This window comes from Parus major, chromosome 9 (genome assembly GCF_001522545.3).
Source record: "Parus major isolate Abel chromosome 9, Parus_major1.1, whole genome shotgun sequence".
In the NCBI taxonomy this organism is placed as follows: Eukaryota; Metazoa; Chordata; class Aves; order Passeriformes; family Paridae; genus Parus; species Parus major.
In genome coordinates, this window is record NC_031778.1 from 16,296,432 (window position 1) to 16,324,191 (window position 27,760).

The 27,760-nt window shown below is 39.4% G+C and overlaps 2 protein-coding genes across 2 annotated transcripts; both read right to left on the reverse strand.

Annotated features, from left to right (window-relative positions):
* Nucleotides 1–16,613, reverse strand: LOC107208701 (cytochrome P450 2J6-like). The gene is made up of 10 exons (XM_015637373.3): nucleotides 16,557–16,613; nucleotides 13,927–14,139; nucleotides 12,781–12,943; nucleotides 11,703–11,852; nucleotides 9,757–9,917; nucleotides 7,147–7,323; nucleotides 4,877–5,018; nucleotides 2,921–3,108; nucleotides 2,609–2,750; nucleotides 1–1,965 (listed from the first exon to the last, which is right to left on the reverse strand). The coding sequence occupies exons 1-10, from the start codon at nucleotides 16,611–16,613 to the stop codon at nucleotides 1,787–1,789; spliced, it is 1,572 nt and encodes a 523-aa protein (XP_015492859.2). The 3' UTR covers nucleotides 1–1,786.
* Nucleotides 15,576–27,369, reverse strand: LOC107208700 (cytochrome P450 2J6-like). The gene is made up of 9 exons (XM_015637372.2): nucleotides 26,244–27,369; nucleotides 24,504–24,666; nucleotides 24,010–24,159; nucleotides 22,875–23,035; nucleotides 20,411–20,587; nucleotides 20,105–20,246; nucleotides 18,561–18,748; nucleotides 18,196–18,337; nucleotides 15,576–17,679 (listed from the first exon to the last, which is right to left on the reverse strand). Exons 1-9 carry the CDS (start codon nucleotides 26,412–26,414, stop codon nucleotides 17,501–17,503), a joined length of 1,473 nt encoding a protein of 490 aa, XP_015492858.1. The 5' UTR covers nucleotides 26,415–27,369; the 3' UTR covers nucleotides 15,576–17,500.
* Nucleotides 27,370–27,760: the final 391 nt, after the last annotated feature.

The following is a 27,760-nucleotide window of genomic DNA, read 5'->3' on the forward strand; positions in this document are numbered from 1 at the left end:
ACCCACGAGCTGCTCCTCTCACAGATGGGCACAATAAACTGCCCACAACAGGAGGTGCAGCTTCCCTCTGACACGCCATGCATGTCTCCTCTCGCACACCTGCACGAGTGGTGTTTATCCTCCTTGTTTTGGGTTGTGTCATTCCCTGGGTTCAGGCAGCTCATCCTGCTCCAGCTGCATTTGGGCTGTCCTGGCCATCCAGGCTCATTCACGAGCTTCCCTTTCGGAAGCATATCTGTGGAAGCACGTGGCCATCAGGAGTGACTACATCACAAAGCAGAGATGTTAATGCTTGTAATGCTACTGGTGTTTCCAGCTTCATTTCTAAGCAGCAATGACAGCTCCAACATGCCCAAATCACTGTGATTTCAGCTTTGCCTTATCTCCCCATGCACACATGCAAATCCACACAGACTTTGACATCAGTTTCTACCAGGGCACAGTTTTCTGTCACATAAAATGTCAGGATGTGATCTTCCATATTTCACTAGTGCTATCCTGCCATTTAATTTAATAACAGCTAAATATCAAGTGGTTACTATTTTGATGCTGTGTTCCATCAGCCATTGAATTAGAAATAATGAGACAAATCTAAATTTGTGATTCATGGTGAACTGCCGGAACTAATCTCAATCACATAGCGGATGACATCGAGTGATAACTCATTTAACAGATGATCATCTCTTCAGCTGTCCTGTCCTCTCTCACAGAAACAGGAACATTAATGAAGGACAAGTTCACTTACACTTTACAAGACTTTTCCAGACAATATAAATATTTAACATAGGAACCACTTTTTTTTCCTTTCCACTAATTATAGGCTCTTTAATTGCATTTGACTAGTATTTGTGTATACCTTTTTGGCTTCTGGAAGCTGACCTGCTGAGATGTTTAGAAAGTATCCTTGGCATTTTCCATGAACATTTTTTAATTTACCATCATCTCTAACCAAAGCAGGTTCCTCACCCAAACTGCTCCTTGGGAAGTCCTTGCACCTGGTGTGGCAGCCTCCCAGTGCTGATCCTAACAGGAGTCAGGCATGAGAGTAAACAATTGCCCTTAGTTAGAAAAGACTGTCCATGAATTAACTTGTCAGACTTTTAAAATGCTAAAAATATGCACCCCAAAAGAAATCTCTCTGTATCTTCACTCTTCACCAAGTTTCAGCCTTCACATTTTCACTGTTGGACTCAGTTATTCTCTGCCAGGTTTCAAGATGCCTTACACATATTCTGCTGCATCAAATATAGAAATTCTCAGTGAGCTGTAAGTCATCTATAAATAAAACCAGTTGTTAGTTTTTCCTTCATATCTTTTATTAGTGACCATCAACAAAATGTTGACTGAAATGTTGCTATTGATGATAGTGACATCAAGAGGCAGAATTTTCTAGGTGGGTTTCCCGATTTTCTTTTGGAAACAGGATAATGAATGAATTCTTAATCAGAGATAATAAATGAATTTTTGAAGTCTGGCAGTCAATTTTGTCATTTGCTCAGCAGTGTCACAAATTTATACCTGCCAGGCCAGACAGCAACTGCAAGATGCCTTTATGGCTGAGAATGATGGGGTCTTACAGACCAAAAGAATTTTTACCACAAAAAAAGATCATCTTCATTTTCAGGTAACAGGGTCTAAATAAAATTACCTATTGTAAACAAAAGGTGGCTTTTGAACTAGAAATCCAAATCCAATACAAAAAGCATTATATCGTCTCAAAAGATAAATTCAGGAAAATAAGAAAGATGTTTCATAGATGGTCTGTGACACCCTGTACGTGTCCAGCCTAGCGTGGAATGGCACAAACCCTGTAGGGGTGAGGCTGCAGAGTGCCCCCAAAAATGGGCTCGGTGTTGATCTCTGTCACTCCCTCAGGGAGCCGGAAGGTGAACGCCCGCAGCAGGCTGGCAAAGAAAATGAAGAGCTCGGTCCTTGCTAAGTGCTCCCCCAAACACACCCGGTGCCCTGCAGAGGGAAGAGGGGAAGGACAGTGAGTAAATAAACCTGACCCCAACAGCAACTCTGTTCATCCTCACACAGTGCAAAGTCCAGAATTTCTGTAGGACTTAATGCAATCAATGACAAAAAGGCTTCATGTACTTCTTCCTTCAAAGAATTTTATCTGCAGCTGTAGATAACTGTGCAACCCCTCTGCTCCCTTCAATTTCCTCAAAAGACTCATTGTCATTTGACTGACAACTTTAAAGGAATTCATTCCATCATGGTAAATGAAGAATAAGGACCTGTTTTTCCTGGGAGATGTTGTGTTCTTGTGTTGAATGCATAAAGAATCAAGAGGACTACTTGAAAGTGCTTTCTATACATCTGTCTGGTATGAAATGAGTCCCTGAAATCAATAGCCACAATCATTAGCAGAGAATTTCCTTCCAAAAATAGGGAAAATTAGATATATATGTTTGTCAGGACACCTCTGATTTTCCATGTTATTGTTTGTCCAGTAGAACATATATTACTGAAAACAATCATGTTGATTATAGCACAGCTTCCAACAAAAAGTTTAGAATAGACAACCAATATGTTTTTAATAGATATCTTCATTCTACAGTCCCAATCCAAACTGTGGATGTTTGTGCTGTAGCCCACTTACCTATTGAGAATGGTAAAAAGGCTTCTTGGGCAACGAAGTTTCCGTCCTTGTCCAAGAAGTGACCAGGGTTGAACTGTCGAGGTGTTTCCCACTGCTCTGGGTCATACAAAGATGAAGCAATATTTGGAAGAACTATGGTGCCCTGAAAAGAGAAGAACTTACATTCTGTTCCTTGTTCACATTCAGCCCATGACCCAAAGGCATCCAGCCCCAATTCTGTTGAGGAGAATACCCTGGCACAAACAGATTTTAGCCCACACCTTGCTCTACTGATGCAGGAAGTCTGTAGCAACTGAGAAACAGTGTCTGTACCTTTTTGAGGGGAAAGCCAAGCAAGGTTGTGTTCCTCACACACACCCTGGGCATGCCAACCGAGATAATGTTGCTGAAGCGTTGGATCTCATGAATCACAGCGTTTGTGTATGGCAGCTCTCTCCGATCCTCGTAACAGATTAACTTGGAGGGACCCAGAACAGCATCCAGCTCCTTCTGCACTTTCTCTGTGGAAAACATTCACTGCTTCAGGCGGAAAAACATATCAAGTATTTTCACTAATTTCATTTTCAAAGACGTTTCCAACTTAGAACTATGAGAACAGCACCACAATTAATATAGAAAAGTAAGTAACATTTAACGAAGAAAATTAAAGTAGCAGGATGTTCCAACAGCTTAAACATATGAAAACTCTGCTTCTGGGTCTGCAGTTATTTGATTGTAGATTAATAAAAAACATTTGTTGCTCAAAAATGTAAAACAAAGTGTTATCTTACTACCACAAATCCAAGAGGTAACAGATTTATTTTTGGGTTTTCTTTTGCCTAGGTACCTCAAACACCTGCAGCCAGTTGGAACATTAAGCTCACAGCTCTCTGAAATTTATGCCAGGTGAGTCTGAGCCTTAAAAGTCTAATTCCTGTTAAAAGGACATGGTTCTTACACAGGGCATTGTTAAGTGAAGCAATGCCAACTAGAACAAGGTCCAAATACCATGTAAAAATTGGATCTACTGCTTGGCATCTGCCTTTTAATCAAGAACAGTATGTTTTAAATCACTTATTGCATGGGAGTCTTGGGGGCATTAACAAAAATAAAACCTTTAATTTATAAACATCAAGAGAGGCAGTACACATCTAAATAAAAAACCTTAGATTTTTAATAAATGATCCTGGTCTTTTTTCCAGGCCTTTTGGAACAACAGAAAGACACAGGGAAGCCCATTCTGCATTGATCAGTCTGTGCCCATTCACATCCAGCCTGTCTGTGACTGCCAGCAGTCCTTGATTAAACTGACAACAGAGATTTAAGCACCTTATAGAATTTAAAATGCATATTCAAAAATATTTTTAAGTAAACTTCCTTCTGTGCAGAAGTATCTTGCAGAGGCACATGATTGCTTGAGAATCCATGTAGTTTGAAGTAATCAGTCACTGCATAATATAAACATACATTTCTCTTCCCTATTCAGTGATGAGGCAGAGGGCCAAACTTCTCCTTACGGTACAGAGTGGAACACTGTCACTGGATGTCAACACAGGAAAAGTATGAATGGGTTCAAAAAGAAGCCACCAATTAATTAAATGAGGACAGACAGACTGGTGTCAGCTCGTTCTGAGAGCCCTGATGCAATGTATTACTCAAGAAGCCCAGGAAAGATCACTCTGCACATACCCTGCTTTCCCAAATATGTGCAAGGTATTATATTTAGCTAAATAAAATTATACAGGTGAGTCAGTGTTTTCATAACTTTAATTAGAGCAAGAGATAACAAAACGTGATTATATGAGATTAAGCAGAATTTCTTGTCTGATACCTACAAATTGACCAAATTTTTCTTCATCTCTTTCATCCATTTAAAATCCTGTTCTTCTCTGGGTAGTTGCACATATTCTACAACCTAACTGTGAGATTTCTTCTATCCAGCATAAGATATCCTTCCTGTGGTTTTTATTCAGTGCTCTATGAAAGGGATTGGTGGTTGTTTAAAAACCAGACTTAAAACCAAACTTCTTAAATGCACATAGATGTAACAGAGGAGCCATCTGTTTCCCCTCCTGACTAGACTAGTTTCTGTTACAAGAACCTCAAATACAGAGTTTATTTAATCCCTGGATTTACTGATGCTGCCTAGGGCAGACCTACAAGTATGAAAAGATACATATGCCACTAGACCTATATCAGTATCTAGGAATAATCTCTGAGCCATGAAAATGTTATGATCTGTTTTTTTCTGTTGCATGGGAGATATTTGTGATGGGCTTATCTATTCACCTTGGATGTCTGGATATGCCACCATGTAGAGCATGCCCCAGTTCAAAGTAGTGCTTGATGTCTCTGATCCACCCAAGAAAAGGTCATTTATAGAATAAACCATGTTGTCTTCATTGTATGTTGACCTGGGTTCATCTTTGGACTGCAAATAATAAGAAAAGTTAGAAAAAACAGAATAGGTTTTAATGAGATTTTATATGATTTTAATGAGATTTTATGAGGTTCCAAGTTGCAGTGTCTTCTCCTTATAGGACAATGCAGAAAGCCTGCTAAGGAATGTTGGACACCACAGATGGCTATCAACACAGAAATTAACATTTCACAAACAGACGAGCTATGTTTATTCTATTCTTAATCATGAAGCTAGATCACATCAGAAAAAGAAAAAGAAAAAGAAAAAGAAAAAGAAAAAGAAAAAGAAAAAGAAAAAGAAAAAGAAAAAGAAAAAGAAAAAGAAAAAGANGAAAAAGAAAAAGAAAAAGAAAAAGAAAAAGAAAAAGAAAAAGAAAGAAAAAGAAAAAGGATTATGGCCTTAATGTGCAAATAGTGGTTAATTTAGAATGTTTCATAAGTAAATCTTCCTCTGAAAATGTGTACCAGTGCATCATTCTTCATGTCTTAATTCAAAGTCCACACTCAGTTGTTCTACCAAGCAATACAGTGAACACTGGGCTGAGTAAAGTTCTTAACCTGTGGCATTCACATTTCTTCTACACAAGGGCACAAAGATTCATGTTCAGCTGCTCTGGGGTTTTACAGATTTCAATTAGGAGTGTGAGGATGTGTATGTATACACTGAAATTATAAATAAACATGTTTATGGTTTGGGAGAATTAATTCATTGTCTATATTTAGAGAGGTTATGCTCAGGGGTGTTGAATCTTTCTCTTGCCAGTGGAGCAATTGAAAAGAAGGAGAGATGCTTCTCCCTGCTGTAATATCATCTAATCTTTTTTTATTGCCCCTGTTCATCTATTACAGACAGTTCAATTTTTTTAATAAACAAACTTGGATGATTTCCACCCAGCAGAGTCCCAGAAGAGCTCATTGAAACAATTTCTGGTATACTGATGGTCAAGTCTCATAAATCCTAGAACAGCAATGAAAGGCTTTAGAAACAGTCAAATACTTTGGAAAGCCAGGTGTGTTACTGTGCTGATATTAAAAAAAAAATTAAAACAAGAGGATCCAAGGAGCTAGAAGCTATTTAGGCTGCCATCCACATCGGACATAAGAATATAGCAGTTTATGTGGGAATTGATCAATAAATAATTATCAGGGAGAGGTAGGTGCGTGCTGCAGCCCAACAGGCTGTGGCTGCCTCTTGTTGCTGCTACCAGCACATGGCAGTGGTGGAGGGGACACTGGCTGTCCCTGCACTGCCACCAGGAGCAGTCACTGCCCACTTCCCCAGGGCCTCTGGCTCTCTGGGCCACCCTTGCCTTGCCACATCCAAGTAAGACCAATCTCATCTTGCCACTTCCTCCTCTTTCTCATTTTTCTTCCTGTCACCAAGCAGAACAGGAAGAGGAAAATACCCTGCCACAGTGGAGGAGAGGAGAAAGAAAAAGTGATTTAAGTGAAGGTTAGAGTCACAGAGGGGAAGGGCAATTGACAGTCCAGGGGTCAGGGCTGGGTTCCAGTACCCAAGAGCTTTGTACAAAGTGATCCTGGTATGGTCTACAAAAGGGAGAGATCTTGTGCACACCTCCTACAGCCCTATGGATTCACCACCTACCTCTACTACTCTTGCCTGACCAAAATGCCCTTATTTGTCCCAGTTCCTTTGTCTGCTTGACACTTTGCTGACTCTGACACTCCTCTTTTCCAGTCTTGTCTGAAACACTCCTGACTCCTAGGTTATTTCTCCATAAAATGTACTCAAAATCCAGCTGTCCTCTTGCAAATTCTCTTGGCAAACCTTTACCAGCAAAATATTGTAAGCAAACCATCCCACTCTCTTCCAAAGATCTTCCCAGCTCTCTTGTTCATTTAGTAATTCATGATTCTTTCCTGGAGACTTTCAATCATTTTGCAATTTGAGCCAATGAAAAAAAAATAGTGTATTAACCTGTCCTTTAATGAAAGGATTGCAAGGTGCTGTGGCACATCAGTGATCAGAAAGGATTTAGGAAGATCCTGGTTATTGGATTCACGTTATGATGTCTAGAAAGACAAGAGATTGTGATGATTCAGACTGGTTGTGATGATTTAATGGTCCATGTTGACCTTTTCCCCTATGACTGTATGACTGGGCGGAAAAAACTTACTTTTTCAATGTGGTCCAGGTAGTAGTCAATGAAATCCTGCGGTTCCTCTGGTGTCCCACGCTCTGTGTGCATTTGGATCTCTCTCCGTGTGAAGTTGCTCAGGACATCATAACAAGCCAACGCCTTCTTATGAGGCCCAGGGAGACGGCTCATCAGCCAGGGGAAGATTTCATAGAGCTGTGGGAGTGACACACAAGAAGTCCTGCAAAGTCTCTATCACAAGAAAACGCACTAGGAAGGCCTGCTACAAAGAAAGGTAACATTCATGTTAGCTTGGAATTAGGGTCTCACTAGTAAAATATGCTGACAAAGACTGTGCTTGGGCTTTCAGGCTGTGAGAAGTAAACCATATCATTTCTAGTTTTGATGGTGAGACTCAGAGTTCCACAGGCTTTCAGCTGAATTACAAGTCAAATTAGAATTACTATAACTAGAATGAATGGTATTCATCCATGCAGTTATTCATAGCTTCAATTGCTATTTACTGCATTCAGGCATTTCAAAAGTGAGCTCCTGCCCTCCAGTGGAGAACACCGGGAAGAGAGAAAGTTGGAAACTCCTCACCAGGATGCTGCCAAAGCAAGCTTGGCTCCCCGTGACTGCTTTACAGGCTGGGTAACCCCCAAATTACTCTGTATCAATCGACCTCTAAAGACTCCTCCATGAAATTACAAATATGTGAAACCCAGAAAAGCTAAGGAACAGCTACTCTGTTTTGAGTACTTCTCTCTAGAACGAAAGACAGGGTTAGCTGACACAACCAGATTATTTTTCCTTCTGTTTCACCATTTGGGAAAATCTGGCCAAAGAAATAGCTGATTTCAACCTATTCTGATAGCTAGAAAGTTAATTTTGGTTTCCAGCCTACATTTATGCCTGGGTAATCTGTATATTCTTGTATCTGTAAGATACAATGTTCTCTTAATAGTTATTTTTCTGATCAAAATAGAATTCTATTGTTTATTTAACAGCAGACTTTTTATCCTTTCTCAGCCTTAATTTTCCTGAGCTTTTCTTGTACTCTCTTAATCACATTTAAAAAAGCACATTATTAGCTGTTCACTGGAGTGTGGTTGAAATAGACAGACTATACTTGTGTCTTCTTGGGAAATCAGATCTTATTGTCAGACATACAGCTATCAATTAATGATTGCCTTATCACAAAAAAAAAATAAAAATAAAAGTAAGTACTAGTCCAGTCCTTGGTAAATTCACTTAGAACTTCATAGCCTTTTTGTTTAGTTCCAGATGTATTTTTTACTTGCAAAATGTGTTCAGAAACCTTAGACAACTGTGGTCTGACTAATCACATAAAGTTGCCAAGATTAGAGGCATTCCTAGTCCCAAATGTCTGCTCTCGCCAGCCATTATGGCACTCTACCTGTAAGTGGAATTTAGCTCTTAGTGTTCAAGACAGGGGCTGTGTCCATCCACCTTCCTGGGTACCTGCCAAAACTCCTTCTCCATTTATGGAGAGGCCCAATCCACAGTGTCTCCCTGTTCAGTGCCTGACAGCATGAGATCCAGATAAGAAATTGGGGTGTGGATGCAGCAATATCCACTTTTTTTTGCATAATACTCTGTACTTATTGCATCTGGGAGATGGGGAGATGATGGCCATCCCTTTGGAATGGTTTGAACCCCTGTTCTTATTTCCCCAACAGTATCTTATTCACTGGACTAAATCAAATCAAAGTCAGGATAGGAAGCAGAGAAGAAAAGGCACTATGTTCTCTGTCCTAAAAGCAGGTGTCACCTGCCACCACTATACCCAGCTTTCAGGAGAAAAGCTAAACTAAGCAAAAGGGAACCTGACCATAACTCAGTGAGAAGAATGTTCCATGGGATGTGGGAAGACATCTCTACTCCAGGAATTTCTTATGTATTCTATATTAAAAAGTTACTCATAAGATGTATGGGACAACTCAGCAGTGGAACCAGAATTCTCAGGAAAGTTTTAATTATTCTGGTGCAGATTTGGCCTTTACTGTCAGATGGAATATTGACTCTTAGACTGTTTAATTGCCAAGCTTGCAGTTGTATTTGCTGTCTTAGCATTTCTTGCCTTTTGCTGCCTGTGCCTGGAGCTGCTCCTCACTCAGGGTAAAGAAGTGGAATTTCTCTGGGAAGTCTTCAAGTCTGTGTCTTACAGAAGAAATGGAGGTAAGTAGCCACAGGCAAAACACTTTGGTATTTGACTCATTCCTCTCCCTGTTGACTGTACATAAAACAGTATCTAAATTTGGTACATGAGTTGCACTTTCAGACCTGACATTTAATATTTAGGAACCATGATGTCCAAGGCAGGAACATGTGGTGCACAGGGGCTGAGAAACCAAGTGACAACCATGACCCAGGAGCAGTCCATGAACCTGTGCCTTATTGCAAAGATTTAGGGGCAGCCTACCACAGTACCCAAACACCGGAGAATGAACACAAATGCCTGAGGCTGGCATGTGGAGCTTCAGCATCACACTTAGACAGCTCACTGCCCAGTAAAACTGCATGGGGCATCACTCACCCATCCTAAAACTTTTGCCTTATAGCTCTTGAATCTGCATTTCTCACTCTCTGTCTTATTCAGAAAAATACAACAGATGATTCACTTACATGATGAATAAAGCTGCCCCCAAACTTGAAGACATGTTCTGTAGCTTTAATCAGCTCATGAAAGGTCTCATCATCTCTGGAGAAACGATGTCCAAACACGACAGCACAAATGACATTTGAGACAGAATGGACAAGAGGGAAAGAAGGATCCACAGGTTTCCCTGCAACCATAATAATAAATATCACTGTTAATATCCCATGCTGTAGTGAAATGTGAGAATTCTCTGAGTTACCCACAGAACTTTAAAGAAGGCATTGCATTTCACAGAGAAGCAGTAATATTTTTGCAAACTTGTAGTATCAGACTGATTCATTGCAATCCCAGGAATGTGTGGCACCTTAAATGTAGAGGCAAAGGGGGAAAAATTCTATGTAAATTTGCTTTCTGGCAAAATCAAATTATGTCTCAAGCATGGGAATGACTGAGAACACTATGGACAAAGGGAACTTGAGGGTAAAAAAGCAAGAAGAGGGTCAGCTTTATTGATCAAGGACACAGAGGCATGCAAGGCTACTGTGTTTTGTCTGACCCTGCTAGAGATGGACAACCTCCAGTAAGATAAAATGTTGTAAACCCTTTTCAACCAGTTGTGTCAAAGTATAATAACTAATTTTAGAGCAGTTATTTGAAACCTAATACCAAGAAAACTATTTTGTGACTATGGAATATATGACCATAAAACTCTATTTGTGTATGTATTGATGCAACTGCCCAACAGCCAAGGCACAATTCTGATTAGCAACTTACTGTTCTGGGCTTTTTTCCTTGCACACATGGTCACATCCCAATCTCTCCTAGCTCTTAAACCATGGGATTTGGCTCAATCTAATTATTTTTAATTGATACAACACTAGCCACAGCATGTCCTGACTTATTGTGCCTTTGCATAATGATCAGTATTGGGAAATCCAACTCATGTGATCCTAACTGGGTTGATCAAGATAGAGTCTTGTAAAGAAGACAAGATTCCAGTCAGTGCTTTACAGAGTGTGTGCAAATGGCATTACAAGGCTTAATTCATCAGCACTGATTTTGTCTCTTTGTGTACCAGCACAGAAGAGCAAAAAATGTGCCCTTGAGGCAAAACCCAACATCATTCTGGGCTGCATTTGGAAATTAATTGCTGTCAGGCCAAGGGAGGTGATCATGCCCCTCTGATCAGCACTGGCAAGACCCAGCTGAAGTGCTGGGTCCAGCTCTGGACTCGCCAGTATGAGAGACGTCAGCATATTAGAACAAGTTGAGCAAAGAACACAAGGACGATTGAGGAATTGAAGCATCTGGCATAAGAGAGGCTGAGAGAGATAGATTATTTAGTCTGGAAAAGACTTAGGGAGATATCTAAATATGTATAAATACGTGGTGGAGGGATAAAAAGAACATAGAACTAGACTTTTCTCAGTGGTATCAAGTGGGCCAACAGGAAAAATATGTAAATATATAAAATTCTGCAGAAACAAAAGAATCTGCAGAAACACAAGAAATGTTTTTACTAAAACACTCACTGAACAGTGGAACTCGTTGCCCAGAGAGGTGGTGAAGTCTCCATTGCTGCAGATATTTACAATTCAGCCCTAAGAAACCTGCTCAGATTGACCCTTCTTTGAGTAGGGGTTAGACTAGACTATCTTCAGAGACACCTTTCCACTTAGGTTCTATAATGTAACATATAGAACTTAGGATCTATAATGTAAATAATAATAAATAATCTTCAGTTTTTCTTCTCAATTTTAGTAGCTTTGTAAATCATTTTGAGCAAGAATAATCTCCTTAAAAACACAAAAGTGACTGGGGGCTTTGCATTTTTGGTCCATTCCACACAGCATAGGACCCTGCACACTCTCTTGTGGAACAAAAGCTGCCCTCATTTTCAGGAGAGAGAAGCTCATATACTAAAGATATCAGACTAATGGCAAAAATGTATTGCTATTTTTTGCAGAAATACCTTTCATACTTGCAAAGAAGTCTACCAGGTAGTGGGCTTCTTCCTGAACTCGGTGCTCCAGACCTCTCTTCCCCAGACCCAGGTTGCGTAAAGTCCTCAGAGCAAATCTTCTCTGCTGCTTCCAGGTGTGACCGGTTGCCAACATAATTCCTACATCCATTAAAGGAAGAGCTCTTTATCATGCTAATATTGATCATAGACAAAGACTACATTAAAGGATTTACTAAGCCACAGAATGTAATTAAATTGTTGCATTGCCTGTGAACACAAAGGTACCAAGGAAGAGCTGTGACCTGTAATCATGTTGGCAGGCTGAAATTGGAAAACTCAGCTGGGTAATAAGATGACTTGCAGGATTAAGTTTGATCCCAGAAAATCTCAGGATATCTCAGCTGCTTTTCTAGATCTTCTTTGCAGAGCTTGTCTCACGCTCTCTGTTATGCCTGAAGATCACCTGAATCAGGGTAATGATTCTCATGAAAGGATAAGGAGAAAGAGTTCTGATTGTCCTCAGTCAGGGAGAAAACTTCCTGTCTGCAGGGTAGAAATGTTCAGTATTTAGGCTTTGTGACAGGCTTTGGGAATTTCTAGTGTGGTTGGTGGTATGAAACCTACAACAAGGTTGAAGAAGAAGCACACTGAATTTCTAGCTGCAACTGTGCCAGCAGGAAAATATTCACAAAAGGAAGAGAATGGGAAGAAGATCCCACCATCAAAGTCACTCTTCCATGGAAAGTATCATAGTTGGAGGCAGCTTGTCCGAGACAAGGAATTGGGCTGTTTCCTGCTTTTCCTCCATTTCTCTGTGCCACAACTTATCATTGCCTCATCCCACCACCTCTGAATCTGCCCCAGTATTCCATAGAAGATATTATGAATCCTTCTCCTCTTGTTAGTATTTTCCTCCTGCTACTCTCCAAAAGCTCACCTCTCTGTACCTTGCAGTTCACCTGGCAGCCATTCCTCACAGAGAAACCCTTCCTCTGTGCTACCTCTGAAGGTGGTCACAAGCTACAAAAGGTACTGCAATTTGTCAAGATGACATTTCTGTGCACTATTTATGCCAGGAAAATCTCACCTTTTCCTTTGGCCATTGCTCTGAAGAAAGGTGACACCAGCCTCCCGGAAACATCTTCAGGATGTGTGGTCATGCCATCCTTCACTGCTTGAAATCCATTCAGTATCACCACTGGGGCCCATCCAAACCATAAGGTGAATATGTTGCCATGAATTTTTGCCAGCTAGAGATGGGAGAGAAGCCAGGAAAGCGCAGATGAAATCCCACACACTGCAAACAGAGGATGAACCTGTTTTTGCACTGATTACAGGACCAGCCCTAAGGTGGAGTGGTGTTCTTCGTCTTTCCCACCAGACTACAATTATCACTGAGAAATCATAAATGTCTTTTCCAACATTCACTGTTGGAAACACCTGCCTAATCCCACTTTTCATAGCTACATGCCTATGTCAAGAAACATTATGTACCTTTTATTACTTTATATAAGCCAAGGCTCAGTTCACAATCACCCATGGGATAAAGGGCATTTTCTATTTAGCAATTTATTTCAGGAGGGTTTCTATCTTTTGCACAAGTACAGTAACACAAAAGAACACAGAACTGTCAGAGGAGTAATTAGCTTAGAGACTGGACTTTCTTCTTTCTTCTTTCCTCCCATCTGTTTTTGATCCTGTCAATACAAACAATCTCATACACACAGAGTACAGGGAAGTATCTTTTCATTGCTCGAGCTAGAGAAAGCTACAAACCCATGCTATGAAAATAATTTTTTATAATATTTTTTTCCTTAATTCCAAATCTGACATATCATCCCCAAATATACTTAATCCTAAATTATATCAATTTTCACATGAATTCATCAAATTTAGTGCCAAGGGATGATAGAAAGATACCAAGTTTCACACTAATTTCAGTGAAAATCAGTGTTAAAGGGGATAGGTTTAAACACCAGAATGATCTTCACACATTCAGAAATTCCAATACTAGGTTTCTTAGCATTAGGCAAACTACTTTACACTGCAATATCTTTTTCTTATTTTGTGAACCAAACCACGTGTGATATCACAGTGGCCAGTTAACAGCTACAGCTACTTTACAGTTCCTACCAATCCAGTTGGGGCCAGGATGTTTTCACATAGCAAACAACATGAGAAAGGAGAAATCACAAAGACTTTTGAACAATTAGGAGGATCTGAAAATATGTACCTTCATGAGGAGATCACGATTAAACTGAAAGTTCAGCTGTATCAGCGTCCCAAGGACTGGGAGAGGGACTGGTCCAGGAGGAAACCATCTCCGCGCTCGCTGCAACTTAAAAAACTGAGTAATTAGGAGAAATACAGCCACTGCTACAAGAGCTTGACTTATGGTCAACATTTTAGCATCTGCCTTTACCAGCTTGCCTTTATTCAAAATTGTCTATTGAAGGTATTAAGGCTGGTTAAACCAGTTTTTTCATAAGAGCTCGAATTCACTTAATAAGTATTCCCCACCTCTAACCCTCCCTCTTTATTATCAACCACTCCCTTTTTGTTCCACTTATTACATTCTCATGCTTCAGCATATTAATAGATGCACACCCTTCTACTTCTCATCCAGATTATACTTATTCAGTATGGATCTCAGGATTTGTAGGAATGGTATCTTAAAAGACTGGGCCAAGATTTTCCAGACAATGCAGGTGCATGCTAATTCTCCATCTAGTTTTTCTGGGGCAATTTTGAATGGTATGTGTTCCTACAAATACTCCAGGAATGCTTTTAGAAAAGCAATAGCCATACATACAAATTAAGCAGGCAAATGTAAGTGGATATTAAATCTTGGAGTTTTTAAATTTGTTTGTATATATTCCATGTACATGTTATATCTAGTAATGGCGAGGCTGATAGAAGTTAAAAGCCCACATTTATCTTAAGATACATACACAACTATCTAATGCTTAATACAAAAAGCAAAATTTGTTACACTTTTGAATGTAATTGAAAATATAACTGGATTGATGTATGACCCCACTTTTTTCCCTAACCTATTAGCACTAGGTAAATTCACAGAGGGTTTTGTCTTCTTCTGCACTTCCCTGTTCAATCTTGACATAAAGTGGATACCCTATATAATTTGAGAAATATCAGAAAGTATTGTGAGATAAATAATGCATATTGATAGATAAAGTACATTTAGTATTAAATAAACAGATTTAAAAGAAAAAAAACAACATTAGAAACATGGGAAAAAAACTAGTAGGGATCTTGAGCTACTACCAGAAAAAAGCGCCCCAGCAAGAACTAGTTATGACACGAGTTTGGATCCTTGGTAACTTGTAAACAGAGTCTGTAGCCAAGGCTTTTTGCCAAGCCTCAAAGCAGGCAGGAACCACAAACACAGCAGGGTGCTCACATGCTGCAATCAGAGCATGGAAACCTCACAAGAGGGGTTCTGGTCACCACATTACCATAACCACTGCAGTCCCATGTTACAGATCCTGACAGAAATGCTTCCCTGTCAGAACTGCCCATCCCTTGAGGGCAAAGCACTTGTAAAAGAAACATGTTTTCACTAATCTTCTGAAAAAACTGCCAAGACTTGGGAACCAACTTGCTTCTTACAAGTTGACTTTGAGACAGAAACTATTTCCAGAGTTTGTGGCTCTGGAACACAGAAGACCCTGCAGGAGCAGCCTGGAGTCTGCCAGCACACAGTGTACAAACCTCCAGGTCAATTAGCCTTCAACCACGGCTTTTCATTACTGCTAATGCATAACTGATTAATGTGTACTGACCAAGGGATGGTCATAGGTTTCCACATAAGCTTTGCTTGTGTACACTAAAAAGGTGATTTTTCAAGACAACCCTTTCTAATTTGTCTCTCTCTTTCAACAGGGAAAGTAAAATTCTCTTTAAAAAGAAATTTGTTAAATTTTGCCTTCTCTCCAGTGTAATCTCACAAACTCTGCTTCAAATTTCCCAATTTATCAGAACTTTTAATTTGGAATCAATATAATGTACTCCCTTTTCTTTTAGATATTAGAAGATTTTCCATCTAAGTGATTTTTCATCAGGAAAAGTAATTTCTGTCCACTGGAAATTAAGCCCCGGTGCCCTCACCCCACAAGGGCTGGAGTCTCACACCTTTAACCAGTGTTCAGCTGGAACCAGCCTGGAATACAGTTCTGTCACACTGGAAAAGGAAGATGACTGTGGGTTGGTTCAGAGAGGAGGCATGGGATTTATCTTACTTTATTTGATGGAAAATGTATTTATGAGATAGCCAAGGCTCCATTTTCTTAATAATTACGAAATGCAACCATCAGCAGCGTTTCTTCAGCACTATCTTCCAGCTGCTCTTTAAAATTGGTGATTTTTAACTTGCTAAAGGCAAGCAACTTCTGCTTCCCCTCCCAGCCTCACATGGATACAAATGAATTATTCTCTTACCAGTGTGGAGCTACTGCCCGGGGGATGTTTGCAGGTCCAGCATGAGGAAACTTCATACCAATCACCTGCCAGGACATGCTGGACATAGGTAGAACCATCCCATAAAGGTAATCCTGCAGGGGAAGAGACTGCCAACCCAGGTTGGATCCTGTATGCACATCCCTGCCTGTTAGACCGGGGTGCTTTAAAACACCAGGTGGGCAGCTGTGATAATGATGTCAGTCCTGGAGATGGCACTGTCAGCTAATCAGTGTATAAAAATAATCCTTCCTGTGTTGGCAAGCAGTATCCAATTTGTACCTCATACCAGAAGAATGTAACCCAGTGGCATAAAAGAAAATCCCTTTTTAACTGCCAGTAAGCAGAGCAGCAGAAAACACCCATTTTTGCCAATTCCTTAGGCACCTGGCTCATAAAGGGCTTCCAGAACTCTTCAGTAATGCCAAATATACTCTTGGTCATGGTGTGCAAAGTGAGGTCATCTAACTGTGATAAAGAATCCATTTTAAAAATGAAAGAAAAAATGAAGCTGAATAAACTTTTGGAGGATCTGGAGCAGTCATCACAAGTAGACTACCTGGCATGAAGGAAAAGTTCCCACGTTGCTCAAAAATAGTGGGCTCATAAAAAAGAATAAATTATCAACACTGCGCCTGCTCACTGTTGTCATTTGTCTTCCAGTCGTTGCTCTTTGCAAGGACATGAAAAGCTCTCCACAGCTGCCTGATGAAGACACTCTTCTATTTTCATCAGAAGGGTTGAAATGCTACCTGGTTTAGTGGGTGACACCCTGAACGTTCTTCCCAAGTGACAATGATAGAGTTGTATACAACAGGGCTGCTCAACAGCAAACCATATCAGCCTAATGGAATGTTATCTCAGATCATACTTTCTGCCTCTAGAAACCTTCCTCCAAGAGCTTTTTCTTCAACCACTGATACCATGAGACAGACTGGAAGACCTCTGAACCCATCTCCACAAATCCAACTGTGGCTTATGAGAAAGAATCTTTATTCATGAGACTTATAGACCACACTTCAAGATTCTGTAAAACCTCTTTCCAGTTGGTAATAAATAAGTCCCAACTGTAATTATTCCCTTAATGTCTTTATTTATTACACCTCAGGAGAAGTTTATTTTCCAAAGGAGAAGAATATTTTCCAAACAGAAAAAAAGAACAGAATATGAACCCTTTATAATTATAGTGCTCAGGATGCAACAGTTTGTCAAGAATCTTTCAGGGTAGTGATTAAGCAAATGAAGAGGAAAGCAAAAATCTTGAGACATAAAAAATGTAATTCACATACAGAAGCAGTTTTAGAGTAACTCCTCCCTGAATCTACCATTTCCTATCTAGGAATGGCACGGATTTGGTAGGGAGGTGGCTTCATCGTGCTCCCAAAAACAAATTTGGTGTTGACTTCCTTCACACCTTCTGGCAGGGTGAATGTGAATGCTTGTAGGAGGGTGGAAAAGACAATAAAGAGCTCCATCCTTGCCAACAACTCCCCCATACACACACGGTGCCCTGTGAAGAAACAGAAAAGGCAATTTAGCCCAAGGATTTCTGTCATACCTCCCTTTCTAAACTGCCTGGGATTTTCTTTGCTTGTTTTCTCCAGATTTTATCCTTTTCTCTTAACTTTGTTATTTAATGATTCATAACTGAAAGGCTGCTTGTATTTCCACAAAAAGTTTCCATCTGCATTTACAGCAAGCATTAAGACATTCTAGAAATTGTCACCAGGGTGGCATGGTTTATATTCACAGTCTTCCCAACACCATGCATTTTTCTGCTACTGCTTTGATAGTTGGATATCTTCTCAGAGAGAAATTGGATCTGTCTTCCAAGAAAGAGTTTTCTATATTTCATTGCTTCTCTTCCAATCTTTTCTGCATACAACTGGACTTTCTCTCTTCTTGGAGATCTTTAAGACAATTTGTATATGCCCATTTATAGGTTCCTTCCCTGTCATTTTGGGAAATGTACGGATCTGAAGATGTTACAACAAGAATTAAATAAATCCCTGTTCAGTGCACTTACCTATAGCAAATGGTAAGAATGCTTCTCTGTTTATGAAGTTTCCATCTTTATCCAGAAAGTGGCCTGGGTTGAACTGATCAGGTGTCTCCCATTTTCCAGGGTCAGCCAGAACAGAGTCAATATTTGATAAAACTATGGTGTTCTGAAAAAAATAGAGCAGTGGCTGCAACAAAAACTATGACTGTAGAATCTACTAATATCTAGGACAAAGCCTTGTGAAAGGCCATCCACAGAGAAAGTCAAATCTTAGAGGCACTGCCAGAAGAAGAGTTCATGTCTCCAATCAGGAAAAACCTCAAAAGCCTTTCTAAAATCATCTCATGGACTAAGGATAAAATTCATTCAAACATGCAGCACATTTGTACCTTTGGAATATGATATCCCAGCAGCTCTGTGTCCTTCACACTCAGTCTGGGCAGGGCAATTAAGAGTATGTTGCTGTATCGCTGGATCTCGTGAATTACAGCATTTGTGTAGGGCAACTTTTTCCTGTCCTCATAGCAAAATACGTGGGAACAACCCACAACAGCATCCAGCTCCTTCTGGACTTTCTCTAAGGAGGAATATTCAGCTTTAAATATACAGCAAACATTCTATAAACTCTATAGTCATAATTGTTCCTGTTGCTTTTTATAGTCAGAATGGCATCCAACCAGATGGAAAAGATACTTTATAAAAAAATAATGCCTTCAAATTCTCATACAGATGACCTGAAAAAATTTGACATTAAAGTTATTTATAGGTTGCATATGTACTTTTAAAATAATGATAGCAGATGAGGTCATTCTATAATAATATGTGGGTTCCTGTTACCTTTACTGCTCCAAGGTAATTTATAAAAAGACTTTTATTAATATTTATTTCAACAGGCAGGTAGTCAACGAGAAAAAATATTAATCATGTTAGGGGAACAGTTTAGTAATTGATCAAGGATTGTTCTTCGTTAAGAAGCTCATAGATTTTGCTTGTCATTTATAGATGTCCTAATTGCTATTCTGTAATTACTTGCCTTGGGAAGCACTCACACAAATTAATTTTTCCCAAGGACTTCTTTTTTTTAACTTCCAATCCAAGCTGAAATGGTAATTTCTAATTATTTTTTTTATTAATACTACAGACTCCATCATTGCAATTAGAATTACCCCCCCCAAGACTTAACAATGTGTTAATATATCCTGAGAAGATGAAAAATGTGAAAATCCAGTATGTGCAACTCAGTCTCAAGTTTTAAGTCTTTTGAAGGTAACAAAATTGGGAGATCCTTTCTCCTTAACACTTCCACATTTTCTTCTTACCTACCTCCTGTTGGGCCTGGGACTCAGGTCAAACTCTGAATTATGAGGCCTTTAAAGTGAGTTTTGTACCTTCTAATCCTTTCTATCCCACACACTCTGGCTCATTTTTTTTCCAGTCATTTAACTCTGCCAACCTGAATCTTTCTTCCGTGAATATCACCATTAAAAGCACATATTTTCAAGCTACTCACCCCAATATTAGCAATCTCACACTGTGTTTAAGTTTTTTCTGCTGCAAGAGGCCAAGAGCTAATCAAAGAGTAGGAGTCAGGGATTTAAAAGGATGACCCAAAGACTCCTTAGTGGAAGTCTAAGCAGTACTCTGTGTGGAGGGGCAATGGTGCAATTTATCTCATCTGGGACTAAATTCCTCCAGCTGATTAAATTAATCACATTCTATTTAGATACGTTAAAAAAAAACAAAAAAAAATAAAAAAACAACAGCAAACTGAAATTTTCTTGTATGTTAGAAAGGATGCAGCAAGAAACAAATGAATGCAGTTCACCTGATTCACACTTTAGTTATTAGTTCCTCTACTTTTCTTTGAACAGGCACAACCACTATCTGAACTTGTATCATTGCTAGAGTTGTAGACCTCTTGGAATGCACTTACCTTGAATGTCAGGATAAATCACCATATAGAGCAATGCCCACAGTAAAGTGGTGGCTGTAGTTTCTATGCCTGCTATAAAGAGGTCAGAAATGGTCTGGAGAAAGTTTACTTCATCATAAGTAGCATCAGCATCTCCTTTAGTCTGCAGATATGGATTGAAAAGAAAGTTATGGCACACAAAAGAAGAATTAAACCACCTGGAGAAATCATACACTTCTAAATTTATATTAGACATCATCATAATAAAAAAAACACTTAAAATTCCTTTTTGTTAATGAAGTGTGAGAGAAGTTCAGAGGTACTCACTTTATCTATCTCATCCAAATAGTAATCAACAAAACATTGATTCTCATCAAATTTTCTTTTTCCTTTGTGACTTTCAAGTTCCTTTGCTAACAGATCATTCACAAAATGTACACAGGACTTAAGCTTTTTAACTGATGGCAGAAAATGACCAGCAAGCCAGGGAGACAACTCATATATCTGTAAGAGAGATATTTTAGATATGTGATATTACATATAAACATGTGACATTTAGCAAACTAAATTTGAATCCTAATTCAGGCTTCTGGGTAGTGGAAAAAACAAGTGAAAGACTGGTGACTGAATCAGCATTAGATTGAAGGGGTAGTGCCTATCCCATGATTCATTAAAGATTAAAGCCTTTCTTAATTCTACTTTTCCCAGGAGCAAAATCAAAATTTCTCTCAGTTTTATATGATAAAGTATTGTGTATATATATATATATACACACCCACACTTAGAGATTATATAAATAAAATGTGATGTAGAAAGAATAAATTAAATTCCTCTCTACCCCAATTCTTTGCTGGGCTGAACTTTGCTCAGCTGAACCAAGAATCTCCCATGAAACCTGTCCCTAATCTCACTTTCTCCAACACACATAAAATTTCTATTTCATTGTTAAAAAAACCAGATCCAGGCTGACTTCCTTGACGCATCTATTAAGTGAAAATAGAACTATCCAAACCCAGGTTTATTTTCTTACAATAGGATAGTGAATGCATGGGAATTTTACCCACATTTGCCTTCTCATATATAAGAAGCAAATAGATCATATTTGTGTCATGTGCAAAATAACTCAATGACACAGAATCACTGAGTTGTGTGGCTTCCCTCCCATTTATTCATTGTTCACCATATTCACCTTCTTGTCCTTATGTTGTCATAAAGCCATATATCAGCAGAAAAGAAGTAAAACACTTCTCACATCCATTCCATTCTACTTCATTTCATTTTTGTTTTCCCCCTTTTACAGACTGCATCATGTCCTTCTAGTTACAGAACTACTGCAGCTTAAATTATACCTATATTATAATGGATGTTAGATCTTAACTTCTGGGCTCACCTATTTAAGTGGCAGGTGCATTACAAAGATTTATCTCCCCACAAGCCTGTTCAGATTCCCAGCTCTATTTCTTCTTCACCCTACTGCATAATTTTCCTTAGCACTACCTGTCCTCTTACCAGGAAAACAGGTAAGTACAGCCAGTCATTAAGGGACTGTACATTCCTGTAAAAGCACTCTGGAGAGTGGGACACAATGAAATGCTGGACTAAAACAATTTTGTTGGCTCTGGACACACTATTAAGGTGTTTTAAAAACAACTTATACAAATACCTACTGAGAGCAGTTTGGAAATAGCTGAACCTGTGTCTACCCTGATTAAAAGGGTAGCTTAGGAATCATTCCACTGGCATCTTCTGGGATAGTTACTAATAAGTCATTTTATTTTAGCTTATCTACCAAAAGTATCAAATTAGTGCTCAAATCCTCTAGGACCTTGCTTACAGCAGTTTCCAGTCAGTCAGAGGCGGTGGAAATCACACAAGACACAGAACTGGATGAGTTCCAACAGATTCTGCAGAAGCAGCTGCCTTGTCCATGGGTAAATTCACTTTTTGACTACACACAGTACCATGATTCCTTCTCATAAATGATTCATAATAAAACTGCCCCAGTCTGAGGCCACCTGTTCTGCTGCTTTGGCAGCTGCAGTCACAGATGCACATACAGAAGCAGGAGAGACTTTTTCTCTCCAGGGGACCAGAAGTGGAGTTAGGAGTTGAATGGAGACAGATATCATCCAGCAGCTAAAGGAGGGTGACTTCTGTTGTGTCACTGTATTCTTGTAAGGATGTGCAGATGTGGTACAGGTGCTGTTGTCGAAAACTGTAGGGAAAAGCTGCCATTAAGCAATTTCATGCCATGTTACCTTTGCACAAAGCAGTTTCTCTACTCCAGTTTCTATCAGGTCAGCTGGCAGCAGTGAAGGAAGAAGTAAAAATCCATTTACTCTTGACATTTTTTGACAGCCGTGTCATATGACAGAATGAAGAAAGCCGGTTCACCAGATAGGTAATTAATAGGCAAATTAGGATAAGCCTATTTCAGAGCTTTTCAGACAATTTAACCCATATTTTACTACTGATTTCAGATATAGTTTCAATCACTGAAGTTGTACAGGTGGCACTTTTGCAAAGAAGTCCTTTGTACATCTCTCAGTGATGCAACAAATGTGCATTTTCATCCCTGTCCCCCAGACACAGGAAATTTTTGTGCTACGATGAAGCACAAGCAGTTGAAACAAGTTTTGAACCAGGCATCTGGAAGCACTGTCCTAATGTGCTCTCCAGAAATTCCAGGTGCTCTAGTATTTATTTTTGTTACAAAAGTAACAAGCAAGTCGCCTTTTTGCACCATCTATCTATAGAGAGCAAGCAAACAAACAAAATTGATTTTTCTCACAAAGAAGGAGATGCTGTTCAAAAATGCTGAAATGGTGTCAAAGGATTCAATCAGGCGGTGAAAATTCTCGTCATCTCTGGAGAAACGATGTCCAAAAATCACAAGACAAATCACATTTGAGACTGTATGAACAACAGGCATAGTGGGGTCCAGAGGTTTTCCTGTAAACACAAGGGACTGCATTCACCATTAATATTTCCTGTTCCTGCTTTTTCTCACTGAGAGGGGAGCAGATAAAATTTCATAAATATTTCTGACATCAATTAGATCACTGGATGGCAAATTGTAATTTATTGTTAAAAGGCTTGAGTGAAAAAGTAACTTCTAATGTCTAAAAAAGCACTGTTGGTTAAAAAAAGGAAAAACTGCTGGTGGAAATGGAATTAGTAGTATTAATTATAAAAATGTTGATTTTATCAAACCTTGGCATCAGCAGATCTCATGTTTGGCAATAACCAGGGTACAAAACCAGCTGAGACATTAAATACACAGATCAGTTGAGAAGAGAACCACCTTCTAGTCTTCTTTTATATCATTTTACCATATTAGAATATATATCATTTTATCATATTAGAATATTTCAACCTAGCCATTGATTCACCCCATTTTTCAGCACCACAATCTGAACAAACTCCTACTGAGGAGCTCACCATAAGCTGTGTGAGCTGAGATTTCTCTACTACACTTGACAGAGGAGAGCACAGGTCTGTGCATCCTTGGTCAAAACTTTGCGTATTTTATGCTTTTTCTTCTCTACACAGGAATAGGAGGCATTGTGACACTGATTTTGTTATTGTTTGCTGTTACCCTGATGCTGTTACCATAAGTAACATAGAATGAACTCAGAAGTAAAAACACCGATAGGGACCAGTATATATACACCAGTATATTATAAATATGTAACTAGACATATATATAACAATACAGGAATCTCTAATTCTGTGAGCTTGCTGTGGGGTTTCACACTTCAGCAAATAAATATCTCATGCAGGTAGCATATACAGACTTTTGAGACTCAGCTCTGCACATACACTTTGAATCCATTTTTGTAATCAAAGAGTTTCAAAAGCCACCAGAGCCCTATTCTCCAGCAAAGTCTCCCACTGCACAGACTGCCCTGCCCACCCTCACATACCATTTGTTTTCTGTAAGTATTCCACCAGGTGAGCAGCCTCCTCTTGCAGTAGATAATCCTTATCTTTTTTCCCTACTCCCATTTTCCTCATTGTTGCAATTCCAAAACGCCTCTGCTGCTTCCAGAGATGACCATTAGCAAATATTACACCTAGAATCATAATGAACAAATGCTGTCAGCACCTTCCAAATTAATGGATTTGTACATCCAAGAAGCTTCTCTTTTTTTCTAATTTTTTCAATTTTTCTACAGTAGTCTGGCAACATTTCTCTTTTTGCATTTTAGCCATTTATTCTCAGTATAGAAGCTCTTACATTAGCTCTAAGCTATGTATGTCACTATTGTTCTGACAGAATATAGAATAGAATTGTTTTTAAAAACTCACAAAAATTAAAACTTTTTTCCTGATGTAAATTAAGGACCTTTAGGCTCTGAATCAATATTCAGAACTAGGGATAGAACACATTAAAAGAATTTCTGAGAATAATAATTACCATTTCCACGTGTCAGAATGTGAAAAATTTTGCTTGTGGGCCTTCCAGCAACATCTTCAGCATGAGCAGTGAGACCTTCCTTCACTGCCTGAAACCCTTGCAGGACAACAGCAGGAGTGTTTGAAAACCATAAGGTGAAGATATTACCATGAATTTTGGCCATCTATAGAACAAAGCAGGATCAGAATAACAAGAGTGAGAAATGGTGCTTTTAAATCAAAGAAGATGGACCAGATCTTCCCCCTGGGCAGATGCCCTAAGGGTGACTGGCTTTGAGAAGAGAGCATCAGATATGTTCTTACATACAATATAGTTTGAAGTCGGGTTTCTATCTAAAGTCTCATTTATTAAAGGTCATGATGGTTCTAAAATGTCAGCCAATATTGCCAAAGTCTGTGATGTTGTTTATTATGTCTTATGATTCAAACTCATTGTAGATGAACTCTTCCATCCTCACCACTTGCTACAAGACAGCAGTAGCTCATGAATTTAATATGAACCATCTACAGATTCCCCTTTGTGTGTCAAGTGTACCAAAAGCAGTCAAGGAGCTGAATAATGTAGGAATTTCCTTTCTAGCTCAGCCGTGACAGCCTTGTCTTCAGCTGCCGTGCACGCAGGCATCGCTGGCAGCAGGCAGGACAGTCCTTCCCCTGGCTGCTCAATCAGGAGCTAGAAAAGTAGCAAAATAGGCTGGAAAGAGTGCTGTGTTGCTAAGACAACCCAAGAAATGCAGGACTAGAGGATTGCAAAATTTTTCTGCCTGGGAGCAAACAAGAAGGAATACTTATGTACAGTGAGCAAAAATGCATGTGCTTGTGCTTGCACATTTGTGCTTAATTTCATTTTTGTCAGGACCAGTTCATGGCTTTTGAAACCTTGTGGTGACTAGTACTACTCTTCATGTCTGGGATGTCAGAAATAGAAGAAAATACAGCAGACAGGCACTAGCTACTATTTTATGTTATGGAATAATATCACTTTGCCTTGAAATATGCAGCTCAGGAGGACAGAACTGGCAGGACATGGAAAAACCTGGGGAAATGAAGATAGAGAATGAAGAGGGAGAGTGAGGTGCTATTACTGACATATTTAAATGTTAAATATTTAGTATAGATGCATAAGAACTATAAAACAACAGGATACAAACTTCAGAAGAGCTGCACATTACAACTGGACTTAGAAAAGAGTTTGGGCATACTGTGCATTATTTTAGCCATGTAAAAACTCGGTCTTGCTAAGCAGACTGAAATCTCTTATGAAAATCTGAATAAATTGTATGTCAGAAAAAAATTTATTCTAAGATCTTTCCAAAAAATCCATTGAATAAGTATATGAAAAAATCATCCTGTCCATACTGGAAACACACATGTCCCCAGTAGCTATTTCATGGGATATTTGGAAAATGTCAGTGCAACAACAGTCAAAATTCAGACATCCAAAAGACTGCACTGAATTACTGAGTCTACTTTAAAATACATCTTTTTTCCTATGTATAAGACAGGACTATGATGATGATGATGATGATGTTTTTGTTCATATGCACATAAGGTATTAAGTATATTTTTCATAGTAAGTGCAAATTTTCACAAACAGATATTTTAATTATCTCTACCTACTTCCACATTTTTGCAATTTAGAACAAATCCCTCCCTAGCATTCAAAATAAGACTATGTTAAACACATTTACTTTTCAATCAGCTTACTGAGTCCATTAATAGATTTCCAGAAAGTACATACTTTTTTAAGATGCTCATGATGGATTTTGAAGTTCATCTGCAGCAGATTTCCAAAGAAGGGATATGGAGTTGGTCCAGGAGGAAATCGTCTTCGCATCCATTGCAGTTTCAGAAACTGTATCAACAGCAGAGACACCACAAAAAATACCAGCACCTCACTCACTGTTAACATTTTACTTCTGATTTACACAGCTACTTTGTCTCTCTACAATTCTACAGCTGTGTAGAGAGAGGAGAGATCCAGTTTATCTTGCTTTTGGGCTACCTCCCTGAAAAGAGAAAAAACACTTGACACTCCTGTGACTCTCTGTCTTTCCCCTCTTTATAACTTTTACTTCCCCATCCCAGAGAATTAAGTGTTCTTATTTTAAAGTATATATGACATCATTCCGTTATATTACAGTTACACATCTCTCAATCATTGCCTCTGCAAGGGACACAAAATATAGGTTAATTATACACCTCTTTGTGCCATGACTCCTGCTGTGACAAAAATCTCTGCCCACGGCCCTGGTTTCATAAAAACCTCTTGCAAGAATGAGAAATAAAAATAAATTTCCTGAGGGTTGGCAGTGCAGCTACTGAGCAGTTCAGCCATCATATGCACCAACTACATGCTCTGCTGCTTAACTCACCCCAATACTGTTGATTCTGATGTTCTCTGCTATTCCTGTAATAGTTTTCCTCACAGTTTATATTGGAAGATGTTTGGGGGGTGACTCTTTTAATTTTGTGCCTAGGGCACACAGACCATAAAAGATGTCAGCTGATCATTGGGTAACAGGAGTTTGATGGTAATAATGATCTAACACCCAAGTGTCCTCCCACTCTCTGCTCAGCTGCACAGGGAAGTGGGGCTGCACAGTCTCATTGACCAAGCAGAAAGCAAAATTTCTTCACCCCTCTGCTTGCCTCTGGCTAATCCCCCTGGATTGCCTGCAGCAGGAACAAAGATGACATACAGCTACCTCTGAAGCTTCTTTCACAAGTGCTCTCATACAACTAAGCAACTCCAGCTCTGCAAAGGGCAGCATTTGAACATAATCAGCACAGATTTGGCACTTGCACTTAGACTTGCTGAGTCTAAGCATTAGCTTAGACTCAGCTCATCTGACAATGACAGCAGCAAGTGGCACTCTGGGAAGCCACCTAGATGGCCTTGCTGCTCATGTACCAACCTCGCAGAGCTGGCACGGCTAGAAATAAGAGTTGTGAGGTGTGAAGGACATTGGTTTACCCCAGAACCAGGGCAGAGAAATAACATTTACCCATCTTGCTGGCCCACTGATTGAACTGGGATCAGCCTCAAGAACTGAATTACTGACTTCCAGGATCACTTTAGGGACTTTTAGTTCCTTCATTGGTGTTGCATTTTCTTCATCTCAAACTGCTCCCAGCTCTGAGTTTAGTATTTTCCAAAGTGTTCCTGGGAGGAGACTCACAGCCCCAAGGCTTGCTTGCCCTGCTCACTTACAGCCCCATCTGGCCCCTGCAGAGTCCTGGCTGGCTGATCTGCAT